General features: G+C 47.1%; 1 protein-coding gene across 1 annotated transcript in view; it reads left to right on the top strand.

Moving 5' to 3' along the window:
- Positions 1–20,932, top strand: part of ZMAT4 (zinc finger matrin-type 4) — a 302,363-nt gene that overhangs the window by 86,741 nt on the left and 194,690 nt on the right. Inside the window, exon 2 of the mRNA XM_084808203.1 lies at positions 12,811–12,912. Within this exon, the coding sequence (XP_084664329.1) occupies positions 12,811–12,912 (102 nt within the window). The remainder of the gene's footprint in view (positions 1–12,810; positions 12,913–20,932) is intronic.

The following is a 20,932-nucleotide window of genomic DNA, read 5'->3' as shown; positions in this document are numbered from 1 at the left end:
TAGCATTCCATCTGAATTGTTGAAGGCTAATATAGAGTGGTGGGCCCCGGTGCTGGCTGCTTTATTTACCTTCATTGATCATTCAGCATCCATCCAGGAGGACTGGGGGCTTGCTATTATTGTCCCAATTTATAAAAAAGGAAAAAGATCATATCCTGCAAATTATAGACCAATCAGCCTGCTAAGTATTATCAGCAAATTATATGCCAGCCATCTTAATGAAAGACTGCAGAACTGGCTAGAGCAAGGAAATATCCTGGAGGACGAGCAGGCTGGTTTTAGGTCAGGGCGATCTACGGTGGATCAGGGATTGGTTCTTCAACATCTTGTTGAGAAATATTCTTCCAGCAGCGGGGCTGTATATGCAGCCTTCATTGATTTTAAGTCAGCTTTTGACTTCATTTCAAGGGATAGCTTATGGGAAAAATTTGAGGCCACAAATATTGATCAGCGGCTGCTAGCACTCATCCGCAGCCTTTCTGAAAACACCCATGTGAGGATAAGATGCAGTTGTGAGGGTCATTTATCTGGACCCATCCAACTTTTAATGGAGTTAAATAGGGGTGTATTCTAGCTCCTACCCTGTTTAACTTTTATATTAACTCCTTGGTGAAAGATTTAGCCAAAATAAATTCCCATCCTCCCAACCTGGCAAATAGATCTTTATCAATACTTCTTTACGCAGATGACGCAGTACTCTTGTCACTAACAAGTGTTGGCTTGAGATGCCTCCTAAGGGCCCTCGATATCTGTTGCAAAAAAGAACGCCTAGTAATTAATTACACCAAGCCTGAGGTTGTAGTCTTCACCAAGAGAAGAATCAAACACAGATGGCAGACAAATGAGCACCCTATTGAACAGGTTGCAACTTATAGATATCTGGGTGTAACTTTCCATTTATACGGCTCTTGGAGATCTCAAATAATAACCAGTGCTACAGATGATGCCCAGAGGAGTATAAAGGCACTCCTTCGCTTTTTTTACACCAAAGGGGGACAACATATCCCATCAGTCATTCAGGTATTTACAGCCAAGGCCATAGCTCAGATGCTGTATGGTTCGCAGATAGGTGCTTATGGCAATTATGCCCCATTTGAAATCATACAAACTAAATTTTTGAGAGCCATATTTGGAGTCCCAAGTTGTGTGCCTAATGTAATTTTATTATTAGAAGCAGGGCAAATTTCTGTAGAAGCTCGTTCATGGGTTTATAAGATAAATCTTTGTTTGAAGATGATTTTCTTTCCTGTGGGATTGGCCCCATTAACTTTAATTGATGCCTTTCAGACAAAATGGAGAAGGACATTCAATGAGAAGTTACAAAATCTGGGATTTTCCCCTAATGCCCTTGTAGCTCTCAGATACAAAAAAGCCAAAGTTACTATCTGTCAGTGAATCTGGGATACTGAATTGCAGAAGCTTTTAGGTTTGGCCATACTATACCCTGATTTCAGGGACAATGGGAGGGCATTGTTGCCTGCAAATTGTTTGTCAAATCTGATTATTCCCAAATTCAGAAAGACTTTTACTTTGCCAGATTCAATATTTTGCCATCTGCACTCTTGGAAGGCAGATTTAAGAGGGTCCCATATCAAGAACGCTTATGCCCTTGTGAAGCGGGGGAAGTGGAGACAGTTGGAAACGTTTTGTTTTATTGTTCTTTTTATCGTGATCTTCGATGCACTTTATTACCCCAGTTTTACAACAAATCCCTGGCAGATCTGTTTTTATCTTACTTATATTTTTTATCTGATCAGAATCTCCATGTAACAGCAAAAGTGGCCAGTTTTTGTGCAGCTCCTATCACTTGCCGGAGGGTGTTGACAAAATAATATTATTTTAACATTATTTAAACATTGTAATAACTTTTTATATTGGGATTGTATGTTTTTAATCATGTTGTCCTGTGTTTATGTGGTCTGATAGCATGAGTTTTGTATGTTTGTTGTTATTTATGCGCTGGTCTTGGACTGAAATAAAAATATTCATTCATTCATTCATTCACTGGTTTCAGTTCAAGACCTTTGGGTACACCTGTGTGCTGTAAGTACTCAATAAAGTCTCCTTGTGAGCAAACCGGGATCTGGCTTATCATTATCTTGGCACCTCCAAACCTTAGCAGCCCACAGCTGGGGCAATACAACTAATTGTACCATTTGGCCATTCTAGTTGCCAACTCACCAACAAGCGTGTGTGGGTATTAGGGTGGTCAGCTAAGAATTGCCCCCAAAGCTGAAATGCATCACCAGAAAAGAGTACAAAAGATTTGCATATGCAGCTCATGATTTGCATATGCTAATTTATACACCTAGATGCAAATTTAGACGGTATTATTACAATTTAAATAGAAATACAGTCCTTCTTACTGCAGAGGAGAAGATGGTAACCAGGTGACCTGTATGCCTCGCCTTCTTGTCCAGTCTGCTACTCAGGTGCTGACTGTTGATGGGCAGTTCTTCCATCCAGAACTGGACAGGACAGGACTGCAAGATGAGCAAAGGGCTGGATGCACCTGATCTTGTCTGATCTCGGAAGCTAAGCAGGGTCAGCCCTGGTTAGTACTTGGATGGGAGATTGCCTGGGAATTAGGCTTCCTGCATGGAGCTGGGGGTTGGACTCGATGGTCTTGTAGGCTCCTTCCAAGTCCAACCCTGTGATTCTATGAACTAGAGGATACCTTCAAATACAGGATGTTCCCAGTGGAAGGTTGTGGCTCTGATTTTGGTGGGGCTGTGCGTCCATTCTGAGGTTTCAGCCAGAACCAGCCAGAACTCTAAAGGAGCTATCCAAGGTCCTGAAACTATTTTGGAGATAGGGTTCAGCATCATGGATAGCTCCTTTAGAGTTTTGGCTGGTTCCGGCTGAAACCCAGAATAGATTCATAGCCCCACTGAAATCAGAACCACCAATATCCACTGGACGGTCCTCTGTAAAAGAGGATACATGGCCCGCCTCGCATGTGTGTAGTGTGAAGTGGACGGCTGATTGTTGCCATGGGAAGTGCTTTCCAGGGGATGAGGTGCTATCTTATCAAGGCTACCCTGAGTCTTTTAGCATGGATGATGGGAAGGGAGGAGTGAAGGGATGAGAATGTTGTTCAGTTGAGTACACCCCCCCCCCGAAATTCACACATTTCTCTATAAACAGGACAGAAAGAACTGTAGAAAGAACTTCAGAGAAAGCAAAACCGACAGATTCTTCCATTCAGGTCCAGGGCTTTGAATACTGAGCTCTTACAAGTCTGGGTTGGAATCTCTTTGTATTCAGTGATTTGTGGTGCTGGGTTAGAAAAAAGAGGGCGGCCGCGTCTGTTTTCTGATATCAGCTCCATGGCAGGCAAGGACAGTGTGTTCTTGACCATGCTTGGAAACAGCTGTACCGATCGAACTGGGCCAGTGCAGGTGGGTGAGAATTTTGATTGGTTCATTTTTTGATGATAACTGAACAAAAATAACACATTTCTTCATAAATGGGAAGGAAAAAAGACTTGATTTTAAAAGAAAAAGAATGTGGGAGAAAGCGAACCTGGCAGTTTGATCCATCCCTAGTGATGCGATATAAATTAGTGGGGAGGGGGGCAATAAAGTTGTACAGTGGCCTTCCCCAACCTGATACCCTGCAGAGGATTTGGACTTCAAGTTCCATCAGCCCCAGACAACATGGCTAATGCTTAGGAATGCTGGGAGTCGTTGTCCAAAATATCTGGAGGGCACCAGGTTGGGGAAGGCTGGTGTACAGTGTAGGAACCATGGAGTGGGAGCCTTCTTTTCCCACTAGTCTCCAGTTTTGCCTGACCAAGGCAGCCCAGCAGACCGCTCAGCTAGCAACCTTATTACAGCTCCTCTTTTTGCAAGCTGACTTAGAAGTAATTCCAACTGAGTTCAATGGGTCCTACTCCTGTCTAAATGCACGTAGGGGTGCAGCTACATTTTGATGTGATGACAATGTGCTGATTATCCATATTATATCTGTATGTGTCCTTGTAATGCATCCCAAACAGCAAGTTTGGTGTGGTCATATTATCAATCAATCAATCAATCAATCAATCAATCAGTCACATTTATGCTCTAACCTCCTTTTTCTTTTTGCTCTCCTTTTGCTCACTGCAGTCCTTTACACCTCTCCCCCCCCCCCCCATTATCTGGCCTTTGAAAACTTGAATCTTGGAAACAGAATTAATTGTGTGTGATATTTGTCAGTACATTTCTTTCACCGGCAATATTCTGGATGTAAGATGTAGAATACATATCTGTCTGTATCTATCTATCTATCTATCTATCTATCTATCTATCTATCTAATCTATCCCATTAAACAGATAAACAAAACTTTTAACAATACTTTAGAGTACAAGAGCTTATTACACTGTATGAACATCCACATTCAGTTTTGCAGTGCCAAAGTTACACCAGATAGAAAGAGTTGCACAAGGTATATATTCAAATCTTAAGACGTTGCGTCCCTCCCAAATGATCTCTGTGTGATTGGAGGTCTGAAGTCATTTTCTTTTTTGTTAACAAAAGTGAAAAATGAAAAATGGAAGCCACATCTTTACGAAACTCTCTTGCTGGGTCAGCTCCCCAGTCCATCTGCTATGGTGATGGAGGCTCTCGCCGAGTGCCCCTTGCCAGACCCTGGCATGCCACCTGTGGACTGTGTATCCTAACACGGTTGTCCACCCTTTTGCTACCTCCGCACATGCTGCTGCCAACAACAGAGGGTCTCTTATGGTCAAGCTAAATCATAGCAGTGGAAACCAAGAGAGGAAATATTGCAGGTAGGTCCAGCCTTGTGGGAAAATAGGACTCCCTGGATGAGTAGTAATAAACCCCCTGTGCTGGATGGTCTTCCTGGCAAGATGGCCTGCCTGTGTGTGAGATGAAATGAGGACTGAGAAGGGCACCTTGACATCTGCTTCATGCAGCACCACCTGAAGCAAAATGCATGGGGTGGGGCGGGTCAGACATCATCCATCCAGCCGCTTCCACTGAAGAGGCAGCCAGCTTTGCAGGGTCCGGGGTGAGGTGTCTCTCTTAGGGTTTTTCTTTTAAAATCTACCAAACATGGAGGAAAAAGGATAAGGGGAGGAGGTGTGGGGGAACGGCCCAAATGTAAGGGTGTTCTTTTACAGCATTTCTTGCCTCTTATTTTGGGGCATGCTCCTCTGAGAATCCCTCCTGTAAGTTAACTTGCAAGTCATCATAACCTGTAGTTGGGTAGAAACTGCTCACTGTATTTGGGGGAAATTTCCAGCAGCATCAAAAATCCCCCCCCCCTTAACAATTTTCTTGGCAGTGTCTATGTCAGAGATGGTTAAGGGTATCAATTCCTGGAGGAGAAGGCTATCAGTGGCTACTAGTCCTGATGGCTATATGTTACCTCCAGCATCAGAGGCAGTAAGCCTATGTACACCAGTTGCTGGGGAACATGGGCAGGAGGGTGCTGTTGCACTTGTGTCCTGCTTGTGGGTTTCCCATGGGCAGCTGGTTGGCCACGGTGTGAAGAGAATGCTGGACTGGATGGACCTTTGATCTGGTCCAGCAGGGCTCTTCTGACGTTCTTATGTTTGCCTATTTGTTTACATGACCCTCTGCTTTCTCTCCACTGGATGCATTGACCTCAGTGACTTTGTAACTTAGCCACATCCAATTGGCTACCTAGCATGGTGATGCCATCCCATATACTATACCATCGTCGACTGGCTGGGATTGCCCGGCCAATCTGTCATACGGGCCCCTGTGACAGTTGCTGCTGCTTCAGGGTCTAGATGTCCCGCCTGTTTTGCTTCGGGTGAATGTTTTGAGTTTGGTTTTGTTGTAACCCAGCTTGGGAGCCGTCATGGTGGTCTCTATATTTATAGTAAGCAAACAAAGAAATAAATAATCCAGGCACAAGAAAAGAAAAAAAAACCCAGTAAGTAGAGTGTGAGCTGAGAAAGCATTGGGTCTATATTTCACTCAGACAGGGACTCAGCAGCGGGTCAATTTCATTCATTCATCTGACTTATATACTGCTTTTCTACTAAGAGACACATAATAGAGAAGTTGGAGGAATTGTCTGAGGAGTGGAGGTTGGTGGGCTTTCCCCAGCTTGGCCCCTGGGACTCCGGTCCAACATCTGCCAACTGGCCCGGCTTGGTCTGCAGTGAGTCGGGCCATGTGGCAGATTTTCTGCTGGTGCCGCCGCCGCTGTGCGCACTCCTCCTGCTCTTCTGGCCAATGCCAGCACCAGCAAGGAGAGAAGGAGGGGCGCATGTGGCGTGACGGTGGCAGCGGGGGGGAGCCCCTCCCTCCCTGCCGCTGTTGCTGCTGCACGGTGTGCATCCCTCCCCCTCTCCTCGCTGGTGTCACCATTGGCAGGAAGAGCAGGAGGGGTGCGCGCAGCGGTGGCAGGGAGGGAGGACTTGTTTTTCCCCCTTTTTTGGAAGCACGGAGTCCACAAATTATGGCTGTAATAATTTGTGCAAATTGCAGCTGTAATTTGTGGAACAAGCAATCTCTGAAAAAGAAAAAAAAACATTCCTGGGTTTTGGGAGCAACCTCCTGGCTTGGCTCGCAAGGGCAAGTCAGGCTGGGGGTGTCGTGGGAATCCATTGGGCCCTAAAAGGGCTGGATTTTCCTGTGATGGACATCCCTAGGACATAAGAAGGCTTAAAACTTATATATCCTAGAATCATAGAATCATAGAACAGTAGGGAAGGGGCCTACAAGACCATTGAGTCCAACCCCCTGTTCAATGCAGGAATCCAAGTCAGAGCATCCTTTGAAAAGCAAATAGCCAATGTTTTAAGGAAGCATGATGTAGTAGTAATGGGGGACTTCAATTTCCCCGATATTTGTTGGGAGACAAATTCTGCAAAACATGGCCCCTCCAGGAAATTCCTGACTTGTGTGGCGGATAACTTCCTCCTACAGAAAGTAGAGGAAGGAACTAGAGGATCGGCTATCCTTGACTTGATCCTAACCAACAGAGATGACTTAGTGGATAAAGTAGCAGTTACAGGAACTCTGGGGGAAAGCGACCATGTTGTACTTGAGTTCTTGGTTCTAAGGGAAGCAAAAGCTGCGTGTAGTCAAACGCGTGCCCTGGATTTTAGGAAAGCTGATTTTCATAAACTCAGAACAATGATCAGTAAGGTCCCATGGCAAGCGATGCTAGCGAGAAAAGGAGTCCAAGATGGGTGGGAGCTTTTAAAAAAGGAAATTCTCAAGGCACCATCACAAACAATTCCAACAAGAAGAAAAGGTGGAAGACAACAGAAGAAGCCAATGTGGCTTCACAAAAAGCTTAGGGATGACCTGAAAACAAAAAAGGACACATATAGGAAGTGGAAAGAAGGCCAAGTAACAAAGGAAGAGTACAGGCAGATAGCACAGAATTGCAGGGGTGGCGTCAGGAAGGCTAAAGCTGACAATGAGCTGAGGTTAGCAAGGGATGTTAAAAACAACAAAAAGGCTTTCTTCAGCTACGTGCATAGTAAAAGGCAGAGGAAAGAAATGGTGGTTCAGCTATTAAATAAGGATGGAAAAATGATAACAGATGACAAAGAAAAGACAGAGGTGCTCAATTCCTACTTTGGCTCAGTCTTCTCCCAAAAGAGGGTCTATGACCCCCCTGGCAAAGGCAAAGTCCAGGCTGAAGGGGCAGGATTGCACCTTGAGATCGACAGGCATATGGTCAAGGAACACCTCATTACTTTGAATGAGTTCAAATCTCCAGGGCCAGATGAACTGCATCCTAGAGTCATAAAGGAACTGGCAGAAGAACTCTCAGAACCGCTGTCTATTCTCTTTGAGAAATCATGGAGGACGGGGGAAGTGCCAGATGACTGGAGGAGGGCTAACGTTGTCCCTATCTTCAAAAAGGGTAAAAAGGAGGAACCTGGGAACTACAGACCAGTCAGTCTGACATCAATTCCTGGGAAAATTCTGGAGCAGATCATAAAGCAATCCATCTGGGAGCACCTTGACAACAATGCCGTGATTACTCGAAGCCAACATGGATTTGTCAAAAACAAGTCCTGCCAGACAAATCTGATCTCATTTTTTGATCAAGTAACCTCCCTTGTAGACTGTGGGAATGCTGTAGACATCATATACCTCGACTTCAGCAAAGCTTTCGACAAAGTGCCCCATGATATCCTGATGAGCAAACTAGCTCGAAGTGGGCTAGATGAAACAACGATCCGGTGGATCCACAGTTGGCTACAGAATCGGACTCAAAGAGTGCTTATCAATGGGACCTTCTCAAGCTGGGGAGAGGTAACGAGTGGGGTACCGCAGGGCTCAGTCCTGGGCCCAGTGCTCTTCCACATTTGTATTAATGACTTGGAGGAGGAGGTGCAGGGAATGCTGATCAAATTTGCAGATGACACAAAATTGGGAGGGATAGCTAATACTTTGGAAGACAGAAACAAAATTCAAAGTGATCTGGATAGACTGGAGTGCTGGGCAGAAAACAACAGAATGACATTTAATAGGGACAAATGCCCAGTTCTGCACCTAGGAAAAAGAAACCAAATGCACAGTTACAAGATGGGGGATACGTGGCTCAACCACACTACGAGCGAGAAGGATCTTGGAATTGTTGTCGATCACAAGCTGAATATGAGCCAACAATGTGATGTGGCTGCAAAAAAGGCAAATGCTATTTTGGGCTACATTCATAGAAGCATCGCTTCCAAATCCCGGGAAGTACTAGTTCCCCTCTACTCAGCACTGGTTAGGCCTCATCTGGAGTACTGTGTCCAGTTCTGGGCACCACACTTTAAGAAGGATGCAGACAAACTGGAGAGGGTTGAGAGGAGGGCAACAAAGATGATCAGGGGACTGGAAACAAAGCCCTATGAAGAGAGACTGAAAGAACTGGGCATGTTTAGCCTTGAGAAGAGAAGACTGAGGGGAGATATGATAGCACTCTTCAAGTCCTTGAAAGGTTGTCACAGAGAAGAAGGCCAGGATCTCTTCTTGATCATCCCAGAGTGCAGGACACGGAATAATGGGCTCAAGTTACAGGAAGCCAGATTCCGGCTGAACATCAGGAAAAACTTCCTGACTGTGAGAGCAATACGACAATGGAACCAATTACCTGGGGAGGTGGTGGGCTCTCCCACACTGGAGGACTTCAAGACGAGGCTGGACAGCCATTTGTCGGGGATGCTCTGACTTGGATTCCTGCATTGAGCAGGGGGTTGGACTCGATGGCCTTGTAGGCCCCTTCCAACCCTACTATTCTATGATTCTATGATTCTATGATTCTATGATTCATCCCTGACAGATGGCTGTCCAGCCTTGTCTTGAATGCCTCCAGCGTGGGAGAACCCACCACCTCTCTAGGGAATTGCTTCCATTGTCGTATTGCTCCAACAGTCAGGAAGTTTTTCCTGATGTTCAGCCGGAATCTGGCTTCCTGTAACTTGAGCCCATTATTCCATGTCCCGCACTCTGGGATGATCGAGAAGAGATCCTGGCCTTCCTCTTTGTGACAACCTTTCAAGTCCTTGAAGAGCGCTATCCTGTCTCCCCTCAGTCTTCTCTTCTCAAGGCTAAACATGCCCAGTTCTTTCAATATCTCCTCGTAGGGCTTTGTTTCCAGTCTCCTGATCATCTTTGTTGCCCTCCTCTGAGCCCTCTCCAGTTGGTCTGCATCCTTCTTAAAGTGCGGTGCCCAGAACTGGACACAGTACTGTAGATGAGGCCTAACCAGTGCTGAGCAGAGGGGAACTAGTACTTCCCAGGATTTGGAAGCCGTGCTTCTGTTAATGCAGCCCAAAATAGCATGTGCCTTTTTGCAGCCACATCACATTGTTGGCTCATATTTACCTTGTGATCTACAACAACTATAGATTGTTTTATATATATGGCCCTAATATCGAAGAGGACAGGTTGATGGGGAGTAGAAGGAGCTGCTTTTCCTCCTCTTTCCTCTTCAGCAAAGTGCAGGACAGTCAACTATCCAGGAGCAAGTGATGAGGACCTCAGGGCAGCAAAGGCAAACTCCCCTTTTATCCCTGTAGTCTTATTTACTTATTTACTTATGTCCTTTATATCCTGCCTTTTTCCCTCCTTAAGGAACCCCAGGCGGTGTACATAATCCTCCCCCTCTCCATTTTATCCTCGCAACAACAACCCTGTGAGGTGGGTTCGGTTGAGAGTCTGTGACTGGCCCAAAGTCACCCAGTGACCTTCCATGGCCGAGTGGGGATAGAACCCGGGTCTCCCAGCTCCCAGTCCTAGCCACTACACCACACTGGTAGTCATGATGGTGCTCTGATTGAAGTGAGCTTAAAATGCAATTCTGTACAGCTCAGAGTATCGTTATTTTTTTAGCAGGGTTGGCCAACACTCCAGCATATAACGGATGTCGAAGCAGTTGTAAAGCATGGAAGTACAGTTTGAGGGAAGAGGCGTTTTAGTTACGTGCTCCTTCACAACCCAAGTCATATGGAAGAGCATCTAGAGGGGGCTGCCACATGACCGTTATGTCCTGGGTCGGCTGCACCAGTGGTCCTCCTTCACACAGAGCAGTTCTCCATTTTGGGGAGCTGGCAGAGGACAGACTTTTATTTGAAGGTCGGTCCAGTTCAAGTCCAGTTTAAAGATAAAGAACCCCAAGAATTCTCTGAAGTAGCACACTGTTTTAACCATTTTATTGTTTTAGATTTTAATTGGTATTAGCTTGTTGAATGGTTTGATCTGTTTTTAGCTGTTTAAATTATTTAGGGCGCAATCCTATCGAGATTGGTTGGCCGCCTCTGAACTCGGAGGCAACCGCCTATCCAAAGCAGGGCAGGAGAAGCATGGAGGGGATCGTTCCCTCTGCGCTCCTCCTGCCCTGCATTTTTGGCTAGGCAGCTGATTGCAGCTGCCTAGCCACAGGAGGACGGAGCGGGGAAGGAGGCTGCTGTTTGACACATAGGATGTGTTGTACAGGCAGTTCCACCCTCCCCACCCTGGAATGCCCCCAGCCCTTTCTGGCCACTCCGTGCTCCTCTTGCGAGCATGGAGGATGGGGCTGTTCCGCGCTGCCCCCGAGGCAGCGCAGAAGTGGGGAGAGGTCGGTTCTCCAGGAACTAACCTCGGAGCGTGGGCCCCGAGGTTGGTTCCCGGAAAACCACATATCCTATGGCCGTCTAGGCACTGTCTAGCGGCCATAGGATTTCCCCCTTATTGTCTTCTCCTGTTTAAATTTTTATGTATGCATGCATGTATGTATGTATGTATGTATGTATTTCATTTTTATACCACCCAATAGCCGAAGCTCTCTAAATTGATTTTATCTGCAAACCGCCCTGAGATCTTAATGATATCAGGCGGGATACAAATACATTGAATGAATGAATGAATGAATGAATGGCGAGCAGCCGGGGCCTTGGAGTTGCCCAACTGCATTTATCACCCAAGCAGCCGACGAAGCAGGCACCCGGCTCACCTGGTCACAGCATCCTCCATGTTTTGCATTTCCATTTGAGATGTTTTGCATTTCCTTTTAATTTGTAGGAATTATTTCCAAATTTGCATCTATACGTATGAAATAACATATGTGAATGTTATGCAAATCCATGCCCTCTTTTGCCCTCTTTTTTGGGCAATGCGTAACACACACCCACGGGTCTGAAGGCAAAGGGGAAGGGCCAAAAACACCAAGGGTGGGGCAAAAGGAAAGGGGTGGGGCCAAGGGGGCAGGGCCAAATGCAAGGGGGCAGGGCCAAAAACACTAGGATATTTTAGCTTAAAAGTCTTACTGCCAGTAATGAAGCCTTAGAGGCATTTCAGGTTTTTAGAATGGGGAAAAAATAGTGCAAGGGCTGGGAAACCACCAATGCTCAGTTGTAAGGCCAGGGGAATGGAACTGAGGAGGGCCCTATCTTGCTCTTAGGCTGGAGGTTCTGCAGGCCTGTTCTGTGAGAAGGGGCTCCACGTGGCCAAAGGACAGCGCTGCCACATAGATGGTCCTGCCCTTGACGATGGACTAGATGGACTCTTGGTCTGATCCAGCAGGGCTCTTCTTGATGTTCTTATGTGTAATGTCAGGTGTTGGGGGTTTTCTGGAAAGGAGGCAAAAATCATAGAATTGTAGGGTTGGAAGGGGCCTATAAGACCATCGAGTCCAACCCCCAAAGCCCCAATGCACACCCACAGGACTAAAGGCAAAGGAGAGGGCCTAAAACATGAGGGGGTGGGGCCACAGGCAAAGGGGCAGGGCCTAAAACACCAGGACATTCTTGCTTAAAGTTCTTACTGCCGGTAATGAAGCCTTAGAGGCATTTCAGCTTTTTATAATGGGGAATCCCAGTGCTTCAAGTCAAACCCTGAGATTTGGCAACCCAAACACAAACCTTTTTGTAATTTTGGATTTTATATTTCGTTCTGAAATGTAGAACTGAGAGGTACTTATGGACTCTTTCTTTGGTGGAATTTGAGTGGAAAGATGTACATTTTTCCATCTTGAAACTGGGGGTGGGTTGATGCAAAATGTAACTTTCAAATTTAAGTGCATTTCTCTTTCGCTCTGTTGAACTCTGCACTTACTTGCAAATTCTCCCATGATTGATGGCTTCTGGGAGTCTGCAATTTTACATTCTGTCTAATTGCACAGATTTTCTTCTGATTCACTCTAATTCAATTGTAATGGCAATTTTGAATGTTATCTCCAACTTTCCTCCAGAAAAGTTATTTGCTCAGCTTTCTCCAAGGATCACTGTGAAATGCTATTTTATTTCTGCTGCAATGACGTGCCAAGGCAGTAGGGACAATGATTCACATCTCTTTTTTTAATTGTATGTTTGTTTTTATTTGTGTCACTGCAAGCAGATGAAGTCATCGGATATTGACCAGGAGTTATTCACGGAAAGCTACTGCAAAGTGTGCAGCGCCCAGCTAATATCGGAATCGCAGCGCGTGGCTCATTACGAGGTAAGGACCATGGCACTTCACATCGGGAAGGATCTGGAGGTCTGCAGGGTTTCTGTATGGTGCTACAGAGAGGTGTCTGTGAGGGGTGCTGTGAATATCTGTAATTTTCCACCTCAAATGCAAAATAAGCATCTTTGCTGTTGCGGATACTTGTCCTGTGCAGGCAGCAGGTTTGAAAATGTTACTGTTGGATCCACAAAAAGAAAGCAGTGATTGTATGCAGTGATTCCTCTTCCTTGTAAGAGGACAAAAGGTGGGATATAAACGTAATAATAAAATACATAAATAAATTGTATATGCACAATGACGAGCAATTAAAGCAACATCTCCCTGGTGGTTCCACACAGACCCATGGCCCGTTTGGAGTCCACCAGGAAAACAGCCTTCTGTGTGCTGGCCCCCTTCCTGCGGAACTCCCTGCCTTCAGAGGTCAGGCAGGCGCCAACGTTGGATTGCTTCTGGCACCTCCTGAAGATACTGTTATTTCAAGAGGCCTTCCTTGGGTGACCAGCCACAGTTTATTAAATTCAAAATGTCTTCCTTTTAAAATGTTTTAATTGTTTTAACATGGTGATATAATCTTTTATCTTTGCTGTTCACCACTCTGAAATCTTTTGATGTGGAGCAGTATCTAAATATTGTAAATAAACAAACAAACAATGGGTGCAATGCATGATAGTCACTGAGATTTAGGGATGGACGAAAGGGACTTACCTTGTCCCGCAGCTTGCTTTGCGGTGGGGGGGAGGCGCTTCGGTTCTCCCCCCGAAGTTCAGGTGAGGGGGGGAGGCGCCCCGCCTTGCCCGGCTGAAATTCAGGCTGGGGGGGAGGTGCCCCACCCCTCGCCGGCGAAATTCAGGCCGGGGAGGAGCGCCCTGTGTCCCTGGCCGTGAAAAAAAAAAGTTAAAACACACACACACACACACCCGTGATAGGCTACGTAACGATTTGCATAGCCTATCACGGCTAGATTTCCAAAGTCAGCCGTGATAGGCTATGTAAATCGTCACGTAGCCTATCACGGGTGTGTATGTTTTTTTTTACTTTATTTTGTAATGGCGGCGGCGGTGGCTGGTCGGGAAACCGGCCGCCGCCCCCGCCCTCACCGAAACGCCGCCGAACCACCACCGGGACCCGCCGCCAGGAGGGACATTCACCAAAGGTAAGTCCCATCCCGGGGGGGCCCCCCGAGAATTTCCCCAACACTTTCGGGGGGCCAAATGCGTTGGCACTCGGCCTCCCGAAGATTCGTGGAGAAATTCTCCGCCATCCCTACTGAGATTCAGATCTGTGCTGTATGACTTAGGGAGCGTCTTGTGTGGGGGTGTTGGGGAAATCTGCAACAGATTTAAATGAGTTCAGATTTCTATGAATCCACCTGTGGATTGTTCAGCAGACCAGCTTTTTCCAAGTCACGTGGGTTCCGTGACTTGTAGACCAGGGGCCTACAAGACCAACCCCTTTCATGGTGCAGGTATCCAAGTCAAACCATCCCTGACAGACAGCTGTCCAGCCTCATCTTGAATGCCTCCAGTGTGGGAGAGCCCAGCCCACCACCTCCCTAGGTCATTGGTTCCATCGTCGTATTGCTCTAACAGTCAGGAAGTTTTTCCTGATGTTCAGCTGGAATTTGGCTTCCTGTCACTTGCGCCCATTCTTCCGTGTCCTGCACTCTGGGATGATCGAGAAGAGATCCTGGCCTTCCTCTCTGTGACAACCTTTCAAGTCCTTGAAGAGCACCATCATATCTCCCCTCAGTCTCCTCTTCTCAAGGCTAATCATGCCCAGTTCTTTCAGTCTCTCCTCATAGGGCTTTACATAATGGGGAAACATAATGTGCAATTTAGCCTGTGACAGATTATCATACATATATAATAACCACATAATGTGTTGCTGTCTCGAGCACCATTCTTTGGCAGAAAGGTGGGATACAAACAAAACAAAATAAACAAGGATTTAAGAAAAGACTTGCTAGATGAGAGGAAAGTCCATCTGGTCCAGCATTCTGCTTTCCACAGTGGCCAGTTGGAATGGCATTGCAAGTTGGTACATCTACTTTTACTGCTAACTTTCCTGAGCTTATGGGAAAGTGGAAACTGGGATGCTTAAGGAATTTGATCTTTGAGAATTCCAATGCAGACCAACCTGATCTCCATCTCCCAGACGAATGGACCAATTGGCACTTAGTTGTCTACTGGCTTTCATGCATCCTGAATGTTTCAATGCAGTCCTTTGCTCAAAAAAGCTTATCAAAAAGGTGGTAAATGCATATTTTGAGAGAAGGTACATTTAGAGATGTGTATTTTGAGAGGAAGTATCTTATTAAAGAACTCTGCAGATTAATGGAGAAATTAAGATGTAATGGACTTACGGGTGAACATAGGGATGTCGTGGGAGTCTGATCGGGGGGTGGAGCCTAGCAGACTGCCCCGCTCGGCCTTCCAGACTCTGTGGACTGCTCTGCTTGCCAGACTCAGTGTGCACCAAGTTGGGCAAGCATGGCAGTCCCGGCTGGACTGGCGAGCTGCCTTTTTACATATAAATGACAGCTCGGCCTTTTTTGTAAATCTGCATTTATGCAAATGGCGGCCACAAACAGGCCATTTACACACGATTACAGGTGTAAATGGTCCATTTACACCTATAATCTTGTGTAAATGTCTGTTATAGGGCTGCCATTTGATGAAATGGGGATTTACAAAAAAAGGCCAAGTTGTCATTTTTATGTAAAATGGTGGCTCGACAAAGGATCGGGTGGCCAGGTATTGCTCTCTGGGTGCCCGCAGGCTGTTCGGCAGCTTGCCACATGTGGTGAGCAGGGGCAGGCAGCCAGCAAGAGTCCGGTGCATGGCACAGGGCTCAGTGTGTTTGTCCATCCCTGAGTGAACACATGTGAAAGTGACACAGACCAGAAATAGACTGATTCACCCATCTCTACATGGAAGTATCTGTAGAAATAATATAACAGGTTTCATATATCACCTACTGTAGGGATGTCGGACATGGATTCTCCCCCACCCACAGGAACAATCCAGGGGGCCAGATGATGTCAGGGGTGGATCTTTGCCCCCAAAGCCATACCCCACCCTGACATCATTCGGTCTTGCCCCCCACCCATTTTGCTTTTCTCCATGTAGAACTTAGTGGTATCACCCGCTTTGGAAGCACAACGTCCCAGGTTCGATCCCCGGCATCTCCAGGAGGAGCTGGGAAAGACTCCCACCTGAAACCCTGGAGAGCCGTTGCTGCCAGGCAGTGCTGACAATACTGGCCTAGATGGACCAAGGGTCTGACGCAGTCTAAGGCAACTTCCTATGTTCCCTTCATGCTCACCTGCTGCAGGGAGGCAGAGGGTTGGAACTGCTTTTTGCTGGCAGTGTTTCTGAGGATGGGGCAAAAACTAGCGGTTTTCTTTTAAAAATTGGCTAGCAGAGAGGCTATTTGGATGAGTGTGAGGTGCAAGTAGGGTTGTTGTACTTTGGGGACCAGCAATGCCAACCTGTGGGCTGGCCTCTGCTCCTGACAATGCCCCCCAGCAAATTTCTGGACAAAAATGGATTCTTATGCCATCCATATACACCGCCAGGGCTTTCTCCTCCAAAGGACATTTAGGGCGCAATCCTATCAGGGGGTGTGTCAGCCTCCAAACTCAGAGGCTGACAGGCATGCTGAGCAGAACAGGAAGAAGGTGGAGGGCATCTTTGCCTCGGGGCTCTTCCCGCTCTGCATTTTTGCTCGACAGGCTTTTTTGCCCATCTAGCTGGGGCTCTGCAGAGCAGGAAGGAGGGCGTCTGGGGAGGCTGCAGGATTCTTTATAAGCTGGCCTCTCCAGTCCCCGCTCTCCAATGCAGGAGTTTGGACTTGATGGTCTCATAGGCCCCTTCCAACCCTTCTATGCTGTGATTCTGTGAGAACCTCCCTCTTTCTCTCCTCGCTGAGGTTGGAGAGGCAGCCGGCATGGTTCTCTCTGCACTGGCTGTTGAGGGGAGCTCAGACACGTTGGTCCGAGGTCGGAGCACTGTCTGTGACCTCGGATCCAGGAGGTCGAATCGTGCTATGGCCTCCCCAGATGCTGTCTCAGGACCATGGGGTTGCTCTCCCCTCTCATTCACTCTGCAGAGGCTAACCTGAATTTCCCACCCCTCGGAAAAAGGGGCAGTAGAAAATACAATGGGGGTGGGGCATTTTTGTCATCACAGCATAAGCAACAAAACATCCTTATTGCTATTTCTCACTCTGTTAAAACAAAGGAATACATGGAAAGAAACTGACCCAGCAGTTTGGCTTTGACGCTGACCCACCTAATGAATGCAAATGAAACCAGCAACAAATAGATGGGAAAAAGCCATTTCTTCTTACAGTGATTTTTAGAGCTGTGTGCAAAGGGCCTCTTGAAATTCTCCACCTTACTTGTGGGCAGAGAAATTTGGGAGCCAATTTCACCGAATTTCTCTGGGGGTGGGGGGGATAAATTCTCCACAGTTTCTCCCAGCTAGGGCTCCCCATTGGCAGGGCTTGTAGCCCAGCTTCTCTGTTCTGTGGAAAGGGGTTTGGGGTTTTTCATGCTGCCACCGCATCCGTTGTCTTAGCAGCCTGGCCCCCAGTTTACTTCCACTGCAATGCAGGTGTCTGGCTCCAGGGATGAGGTAGAGTCCGTGCTCTGCCCAAATCTGTCCTCCAATTTCCTGAATGTTTGCTCCCAGCCCCATGAAAGGGGCTTCAATTGTTCTGTCTCATTCAGGATGTTTTATAATTTATTTTTGTGGTGTTTTTGAGCTTACCTAGTCACAACTAGGGGTGTACGAAACCCCACTTACCTGCATCTGCGGGGTGTCCGCTGGGGGTGGGAGGCGATCCGTCCCTCCCCCTGGAATCCTCCCTGACCGGCTCCACTCTGCAGCAAGTCTGCAGAGCTGCCGACCAGGGCCGCCCACAGCCAGACTTCCATCCATTGCTGGGCTGCGGCTGCAAATGGCGTCCCATGTAGGGGACGCCATTTACGTCCCTGCTTTGCCGTGATAGGCTACATAAATACGCAGGACGCCATTCGCTGCCGCAGACTGGATGGCAGACAGCAGTGGCCAGATCCAGACCTGCCAGAGGCAGGTAGGAGCTGGTCCGCCACAGATTCGGGGGGGGGGGCAAATTCACTGGAATTCGGCCTCACTGGAGTCCGTGGCAGAATTCTCCACCATCCCTAGTCACAACCAGCCTCCCAGGCTGCCTGCACATCCTGCGCTGAAATAGCCGCATGGTGCCTTAAATGGGGTTTTAATTGAAGTTCAGGAAGCTGAGGAGGCTACAGGCTGCCAAAGAGATCATTGTACAATGAAAAACAAGCCACTCCTCAGCCACCTCCTAAGTAAGGAAAGCCCCCAAACCCAGCCCATGAGAATTTCTCCGAAATTTCTTCAACATTGAATTTCTTTTCAGAAGCAATTTCTCTTCTATCAAATTGAATGGGAAGGGTCAAAAAAATGTGGGAGAAATTTTCGGCACATCACTAATTATTTTATTGCTGGATACGCTGCTCTCCAACGGCATAGCAAATTTCAGTCTAAAATTGCTGCAACGTTGCCTGCTACCCTCGCCTTGGTTGTTTCCACTGCAGACCTGGAAGGTAGCTGATAATTTTAAAACCATTTCCCACCTCCCCGCCTGAAACAGAATTGCATTTGGGTGGGAGTTCAGTTCAGAACGTTGTCATCTCTTCCTTGGGCTTCCTAAATGTGCGATGTCCTCTGCCACCAAATGGTTTTTAAGAAACGCTGTTTGGGATGCTTTGTTAAGGGTAAGCCAAATGGACCCTCCCAGTTTCATTACCTTGTTTGAAAGGTACTGATTTTGAGGGGGTGTGGAGTGGAAAGAGAGATGAAATTATGGCCTGCTTAATGGTGGTAGCATTTCACATTCTTGCTGGCCCCAACCGGCCCCCCCTTTGTTTATCCAGAAGATGCAGGAAGCTTTTCTCTACCTTCAAATTCAGATTTGTCTTGTCTCCCACTATGCCACTCTTAAGGGTACCCTAAATCCCCTACCTCAAGAGTAGACAACCTGGTGCCCTCCAGATGTTGGACTACAAGTCCCATCAGCCTGAGAGAGCGTAGCCAATGCTCAGGGATTAGGCAAATCACCTTGCCCCTTGGAAGTGTATTGGTGTGACCTCTTGGGTGTGTGTGTGTGTGTGTGTGTGTGTGTGGAGGGGGGGTTAGTGAAATGTTTCAGGCCAGCCCTGCCCAAAGAAATGTTTGTTTGCTTGCTGGCTTGCTTGTTTGTTTAGAATGATTTCTTGGCCGCCTTCAAGGATGGCACCCTCTCAAGGCAGTGTACGAGATAAAAACCATATAGAACAGATACAATAACAATTCAATAAAGAAGTTTACAAGGAAAGTTCCATAAAAACAGTGACTTGTCAATTAAAAAAAATTAACAAAAATAGATCTTACCAATCAAAAGCAGCAGCCTAACAAGACACTATGCAAAAGCCAGCGAAAAGCATTCAAAATGTTGTTGTTTCAAGACCTTTTGCTGAAGGGGCCTGGGCCCTTAATGTCCTGGGCCCAGTGCTCTTCAACATTTTTATTAATGACTTGGAGGAGGAGGTGCAGGGAATGCTGATCAAATTTGCAGATGACACAAAATTGGGCAGGATAGCTAATATTTTGGAAGACAGATATAAAATTCAAGGTGATCTGGATAGACTGGAGCGCTGGGCAGAAAACACCAGAATGACATTTAATAGGGATAAATGCCAAGTTCTGCACCTAGGAAAAAGAAACCAAATGCACAGTTACAAGATGGGGGATACGCGGCTCAACCACACTACAAGCGAGAAGGATCTTGGAATTGTTGTCGATCACAAGCTGAATATGACTCAACAATGTGATGTGGCTGCAAAAAAGGCCAATGCTATTTTGGGCTGCATTCATAGAAGCATCGCTTCCAAATCCCGGGAAGTACTAGTTCCCCTCTACTCAGCACTGGTTAGGCCTCATCTGGAGTACTGTGTCCAGTTCTGGGCACCACACTTTAAGAAGGATGCAGACAAACTGGAGAGGGTTCAGAGGAGGGCAACAAAGATGATCAGGGGACTGGAAACAGAGCCCTATGAGGACAGACTGAAAGAACTGGGCATGTTTAGCCTTGAGAATAGAAGACTGAGGGGAGATAGGATAGCGCTCTTCAAGTCCTTGCAAGGTTGTCACAAAGAGGAAGGCCAGGATATGTTCTCCATCATGCCAGAGTGCAGGACATGGAATAATGGGCAAGCCAGATTCCGGCTGAACATCAGGAAAAACTCCTGACTAGGGATGTATGAAAGTCACTTACCCGTTCGCGGATTATGCAGATGCTGGGGGGGGGAGGCGTTCTGTCCCTCCCTCCGGAATCCTGGCTGGGGGGGAGGCGCTCCGTTCCTTCCCCCCGGAATCCTGGCTGGCCGGCTGTGCTCCGCAGCGTTTCTGCGGAGCCGCCGGCCGGCTCTGCCAGCAGCCGGACATCCGGCCGCTGGCTAGCAGGGACGCAAATGGAGGCCATAGCCACTGCCGTTTGCGTCCCTGCAGGCAGCCATGATAGGCTACGTAAATGTTTATGTAGCCTATCATGGCTGATTTAAAAAAACAAAAAACAAACGCGCGTACGCAAATGGACTATGGACCATGGACGCCGCCATTTGCGTAGCGTCTACGCTATTTGTGTTCCCCTTATTTTTGCCGTCTTAGTCTACGTAAATGTTTACGTAGACTAAGACGTGCCAAAATAAGGAACACAAATGGCGGTGCCCATGGGCGCCGCCATTTGCGTACGTGCGTTGTTGTTTTTTTTTAAATCAGCTGTGATAGGCTACGTAAACATTTACGTAGCCTATCACAGTGTTTTCTTTAAATCTAGCCATGATAGGTTACGTATATCTTTACGTAGCCTATCACGTTTTTTGTTTGTTTGTTTGTTTTAACCTGGAAATGGTGGCGGCAGCAGCTGGTCGGAAGACCGGCCGCCACCGCCGCTGCCGCTGCACCAC

Source organism: Heloderma suspectum, chromosome 6, assembly GCF_057233095.1.
Source record: "Heloderma suspectum isolate Gila_16-S chromosome 6, 16-S_ref, whole genome shotgun sequence".
Classification (NCBI taxonomy): domain Eukaryota; kingdom Metazoa; phylum Chordata; class Lepidosauria; order Squamata; family Helodermatidae; genus Heloderma; species Heloderma suspectum.
This window is presented reverse-complemented; position numbering and strand designations above follow the sequence as displayed.